The following is a 6,000-nucleotide window of genomic DNA, read 5'->3' on the forward strand; positions in this document are numbered from 1 at the left end:
TAAAATGTCAAAATGTTTTACAAAAAAATGTTTCAGCATCTCAAAAATGTATACATCATTTTTTTTTATCACAAAGTGAATAATGTTCTTCAAAAAAATGTTTCGGAAACTTGAAAAATGTTTCAGAACCTAAAACAAATGTTTCAGAAACTAAAAAAAAAAGTTTCACAAATAAATGTACAAAATAAAAAACTGTTACAAACTAAAAAAAAAAATCACAAACTAAAAAACATGGTTCCACAAACAAAACAAAAATGTGTCACAAACTAAAAAAAATGGTTGGGCTTCCCTGCTTAGGCTGCTGCCCCCGCGACCCGACCTCGGATAAGCGGAAAAAGATGGAAAAACGTGTTTCCCAAACTAAAAAAAAAAAGGGTTCAAAAACTGAAAAATGTTCTTTGAAAAAATGTTTCAGAAACTACAAAACATTTTTTCAGAAACCAAAAAAGTCCCACCTAAAATATCGAGCCCCATTGACTTTGTATTAGAGAAATTGACCGGAAGTGAGAGCATTTTCACCGATTTATAACATCCATAAATGTAATTATTATTGGAAAAATGATGCTTATATCACTGGAATCGTCTTTACAAGACCTTTCTTTAATGCTTGTGTAAAGTAAATACATTTAAATTTAACATTTAAAACATAAAACGGACTTAAAACGCATTCTGGCGGAAAACAACAGTTTTTCTTGGTAGTCTACTTTCTAGTCCTGTAATGGTCCAACTTTTAAATTCTACTCATTCCAAACAAACCTTGACACGGCTAATAATAATAATAATAATAATAATAATAATGCTCGTCCCGAAACACTTACTTAAAAAAAAATTGTAGAAACTACAAAAAAAAATTTCAAACTCAATTTTTTTTTTTAAACTTAAAAAATGTTTTAAAAAAAATAAATGTTTCAAACAAAAAAATGTTTTAGAAACTAAAAAAAAATATGTTTCACTACACAAACTAAAACATTTTTCAAACAAAAAAATGGTTTCAAAAGGTAAAAAAAATGTTTCATAAACTGTAAAAATGTTTCTTCAAAAAAATGTTTCAGAAACTAAAAATGTTTTCGCAAAGTCTATTTTTTTCCACACACACTTCAAACAAAAAAAGGGTTTCATAAACTAAATAAAGTTTCACCATCTCAAAAATGGTATCACAATCTAAAAATGTGTATCCCAAACTGTAAAAATGTTTCAAAAACTGTAAAAATGTTTCACAAACACTTTCTTCCAAAAAGTTTTTCAGAAACTAAAAATGTTTTCGCAAAGTCAAATTTTTTTCCTACACACTTCAAACAAAAGAAGGGTTTCATAAACAAAAGAAAAAAAAGGTTCACCCTCTCTAACATGTCAAAATGTTTTACAAAAAAATGTTTCAGCATCTCAAAAATGTATATCATATATATATATATATTAAAAAATGTATCACAAACTGAATAATGTTGTACAAAAAAAATGTTCCAGAACCTAAAACAAATGTTTCAGAAACTAAAAAAAAATGTTTCACAAAATAAAAATTGTTTCAGAAACGCAGAAAAAAACCTGTTACAAACTAAAAATATGTTACAAACTAAAGAAAATCACAAACTAAAAAACATGGTTTCACAAACAAAACAAAAATGTGTCACAAACTAAAAAAAAATTGGGGCTTCCCTGCTTAGGCTGCTGCCCCCGCGACCCGACCTCTGATAAGCAGAAAAAGATGGACTTCAAAACTGAATAAAGGTGTTTCAGAAACTACAAAAAAAAAAAACGTTTCACAAACTGAAAAATATTCTTTAAAAAATGTTTCAGAAACTACAAAACATTTTTTCAGAAACCAAAAAAAGTCCCACCTAAAATATCGAGCCCCATTGACTTTGTATTAGAGAAATTGACCGGAAGTGAGAGCATTTTCACCGATTTATAACATCCATAAATGTAATTATTATTGGAAAAATGATGCTTATATCACTGGAATCGTCTTCACAAGACCTTACTTTAATACTTGTGTAAAGTAAATACATTTAAATTTAACATTTAAAACATAAAACGGACTTAAAACGCATTCTGGCGGAAAACAACAGTTTTTCTTGGTAGTCTACTTTCTAGTCCTGTAATGGTCCAACTTTTAAATTCTACTCATTCCAAACAAGGCTAATGATAATAAAATAATAATAATAATAATAATATGGCTGGCCCATGAAGAGTGAAGTCCCGCTAAAGTGTTTTTAGGAGAGAAGGAAGACGACATGTTGCACAACATGGCGACACTTACCGAGGCTTCTTGTCGACGATGTCTGCTGGATTCCCCGAACGCTGTGGTCGTCCTTTCCCTGCGTGTCGTGTGAAGGCCAACAGGTCGTGGGTCGTGGGTCCTGTCCTAGTCTCCTAGTGTCCCAAGTGTCTGACTCCTGGACCAGAACGTTTCCCGGAAGCGAGCAGGCGGCTGGGTGGAGTCCACAGGAATCTCCTAATGTCTCCCGCTCCCACATCCTGGCCGATACAGCACGTTTGGCCATCGATCCGATACCAAGTAGCGGCTGCTGTGGTATCATTGCACATACCGATATCAAAGCTGATATGTGCGGTTATGCCTTTATTCATATTTTTTCAAACAAAATTAAGTGAATATTTGGTGAACAAGAAAATGACTATTAGTTGGTATAATTATGATGATTAAAAACCACCTGTGTGACATTAACAAATAATTACATTTAATTTATTTATAATAATAATTAAATAAATTTGTGCTAAGTGTGTGCTGTGCAAATATTCATTTGTGTGTGTGTTTTTTTTTAAAGTTATTTATGGGGGGAAATTACGGCCAAAACTCCACAAAATAAAAATAAAAAATTTCAAACTGAAAAAAATGTTTCACTAAGTAAAAAAATGTTTCACAAACTGAAAAAATGCTTCACAAATTGGAAAAAGGTTCACTAAGTGAACAAATGTTACACAAACTGAAAAAAAAAGTTTCACAAACTAAAAAATGTTCAGTAAGTAAAAAAAATGTTTCACAAGCTGAAAAAAATGCTTCACACCGAAAAAATGTTCACTAAGTAACAAAAATGTTTCACAAGCTGAAAAAAGTTTCACAAAACAAAGTTGTTTTTTTTAAACTAAAAAAAAAAATGTTTCGGAAACAAAAACAAAAAAAAAATGGATGTTTTAAGTTTCACAAACTAAAAACAAAATGTTTCAGAAACAACAACATAAATGTTTCACAAACTGGAAAAAATGTTTCACAAAACGATATTTTAAAAAACGTTTCACAAAGTGAAGAAAAAAAACGTTTCAGAAACAACAAAATGTTTCACAATCTGAAAAAAATGTTTCACCAACTGATTTTTTGGGGGGAAAAAATGTTTCTATCAGTAAAAAAAGGTTTCACAAACTAAAAAATGTTCACCAAGTAAAAAAAAGTCTCACAAACTGTCAAAAAAGTTTCACAAACTGAAAAATGTTCACTAACTAAAAAAATGTTTCAAAAAACGATTTTTAAAAAAAAAGTTTCACAAACTTAAAAAAAATGTTTCAGAAACTAAAAGTTTCACAATCTGAAATTTTTTTCACAAACTAAAAAAAAAGGTTTCAGAAACCAACAACAAAACGTTTCACAAACTGAAAAAAATGTTTCACAAACTAAAAAGTGTTCAAGTATAAAATGTTTCAGTCTCAAAAATGTTGTAAAAAATTTCTAACTAAAAAAATATTTCACAAGCTAAAAAAAATGTTTTTCAAAAACTGAAAAAAAATGTTTCACAATCGGAAAAATGTAAAAAGTTTTAAACTAAAGAAAATGTTCCACAAATTACATAAAAATGTTTCACAAACTAAAAATGTTTTTCACAATCTCAAAAATGTGTCACATACTAAAAAAAGTTTAAACTGAAAAATGTTGTTAAAAAAGTTTCAAACAAAAAAATTGTTTTACAAACTAAAAAAAGTTTTTCACAAACCAAAAAATGTTTTGAAAAAAATATTTCACAAACTAAAAAATTTGTTTCACGAACTGAAAAAAAAGTTGTGAAAAAAGTTTCAAACAAAAAAATATTCACAAACTAAAAAAAAATGTTTTACAATTGGAAAAAAAAAAATTCTAAAAGTTTTTTTCACAAACTGAAAAAATGTTTCACAATTGGAAAAAAGTTGTAAAATGTTTTAAATCAAAAAAATGTTTCACAAACTAAAAATGTATTTCACAATCTCAAAAATGTTTCACATACTAAAAAATGTTTCACAATCTCAAAAAGGTCTTAAAAGAGTTTTTAACTTAAAAAAAAATGTTTCACAAACTGAAACACGTTTCACAATCTGAAAAATGTTGTAAAAAAAGTTTCAAAAAATGTTTCACAAACTGAAAAATGTAGTAAAAAAAGTCTAAATTTTTTTTTCAAACTGAAAAAAATGTTTCACAATCTGAAAAAATTTGTTAAAAAGTTTTAAATAAAAAAAATGTTTCACAAACTAAAACTGTATTTGACAATCTCAAAAATATTTCACATACTAAAAAGTGTTTCACAATCTCAAAAAGGTCGTAAAAGAGTTTTTAACTTCAAAAAAATGTTTCACAAACTGAAACACGTTTCACAATCTGAAAAATGTTGTAAAAAAAGTTTCAAAGAAAAAATGTTACACAAACAGAAAATTTTTTTTCACAAACTGAAAAATGTAGTAAAAAAAATTCCAACTAAAAAAAATGAATATTTCTGAAAAATGTTTTCATAAACAAATTTTTTTTTTTTTGAAAAAAGTGTTTCACAAACTGAATTTTTTTTTTCCCCAATCTGAAAAATGTTTCCGTAAAAAAAGTTTCACAAACTCCAAATTTTTTTTCACAAAGTGACATTTTTTCAGTGGTATCGCAGATCACCAACTCAAACAATTACTGGTGTGATTTTAGCCAATTTTATAAAAAGAAAAATGCATTCTTTTATTTGCCACAGTATAAAAAGTTTGAACATGCCTGCAGAGCAGTTGAAAAAAGCATTTTATTTGCTGTTTTAAGGACATATTTCACAGCCATCTTGACAGAGTAGAAGTACACACAAACACACACACAAATCATACTGTGGACTTGGGATCAGATCATGTTGCTGATAAATAGTGTGAATGCTGAGGATCGATCACCAAACTAAAATTCCATGTAAACAAGGACAGAAATGCTGGTGATTCCATTAAAGTCCATCGTTGCGATCCCAATAAGCCGCACTGCGTCCACAACGTTAAAATCAGCATCATAACGGATAATTTGCTTATGCGAAAACATTTCATGAAGGAAAACATATGATATACTTTCCGCACCTTTTATTAACCACTAAACAATCATCATCTTTGCCATTCGATCCCAGTCTATGCAAGCTGACTTGGAGCACCATCCGAGGTACTGGGCGATACGGCACCTTAGGAGGGTGGCACTTGGCCCGCATCAGCAAATCTTAAAACGAGGGTCTTGGTGAGGGTGTACTTGGGTTGCGGCATTTGCTTGTACCTCGAATACTCCCCTTTGCTGACCTCCCTGTTCACCCGTGTCAGGATGGTGAGAATGTCCTCGTCCTTGTGGCTGCGTGGAAGATATCAAAGACATTTTGACATCAGCGGAAAGAAATTGAATGTCTCCTTTAAAACCGACTTCGATACAACGTGGCAAAATTTGTTGTATTTGTAAATTGAGACAATGTTGATGTCTAACGCTGGATCCACGTTGTTGCCAGAACACACACACGCAGGTTATCATTTGGAATGGGGACCAAGTTATTGTTCAGGACTTGTGGGGACCACCCTTTCAACAGGTTGTGGAGGCACAAAAAAAATGGGGGAAAATGGCCACTGCCCAGTTAGCCCATACACATCTTTAAATCTCTGGATTGATGAAGTAATGTGCTGATCATACTTACTGAGGACTCTGGGGAAAAAAGAGTTAATATGGTTCATGGGGACCACATTTAAATAAGCTTGTATAATTCACACACACATTTGTTCGTGACTACTGAGGACCATTAAAAAAAAAAAAAGTGC

The 6,000-nt window shown here is 30.4% G+C and overlaps 2 protein-coding genes across 5 annotated transcripts in view; both read right to left on the reverse strand.

Annotated features, from left to right (window-relative positions):
* The window catches only part of tmbim1a (transmembrane BAX inhibitor motif containing 1a), a 46,263-nt gene extending 43,747 nt beyond the window's left edge, over window positions 1–2,516 (reverse strand). The window contains exon 1 of the mRNA XM_061891015.1: window positions 2,258–2,516. Within this exon, the coding sequence (XP_061746999.1) occupies window positions 2,258–2,501 (244 nt within the window). The 5' untranslated portion in view covers window positions 2,502–2,516. The remainder of the gene's footprint in view (window positions 1–2,257) is intronic.
* A 2,439-nt stretch (window positions 2,517–4,955) lies between these two features.
* Window positions 4,956–6,000, reverse strand: part of casp8 (caspase 8, apoptosis-related cysteine peptidase) — a 22,228-nt gene continuing 21,183 nt past the window's right edge. For all 4 annotated transcript variants that reach the window (XM_061891076.1, XM_061891071.1, XM_061891085.1 and 1 more), the window contains one exon: window positions 4,956–5,545. In XM_061891076.1, coding sequence (XP_061747060.1) covers window positions 5,386–5,545 — 160 coding nt within the window. In that variant the 3' untranslated portion in view covers window positions 4,956–5,385. The remainder of the gene's footprint in view (window positions 5,546–6,000) is intronic.

Source organism: Nerophis ophidion, linkage group LG02 (genome assembly GCF_033978795.1).
Source record: "Nerophis ophidion isolate RoL-2023_Sa linkage group LG02, RoL_Noph_v1.0, whole genome shotgun sequence".
NCBI classification, from domain to species: domain Eukaryota; kingdom Metazoa; phylum Chordata; class Actinopteri; order Syngnathiformes; family Syngnathidae; genus Nerophis; species Nerophis ophidion.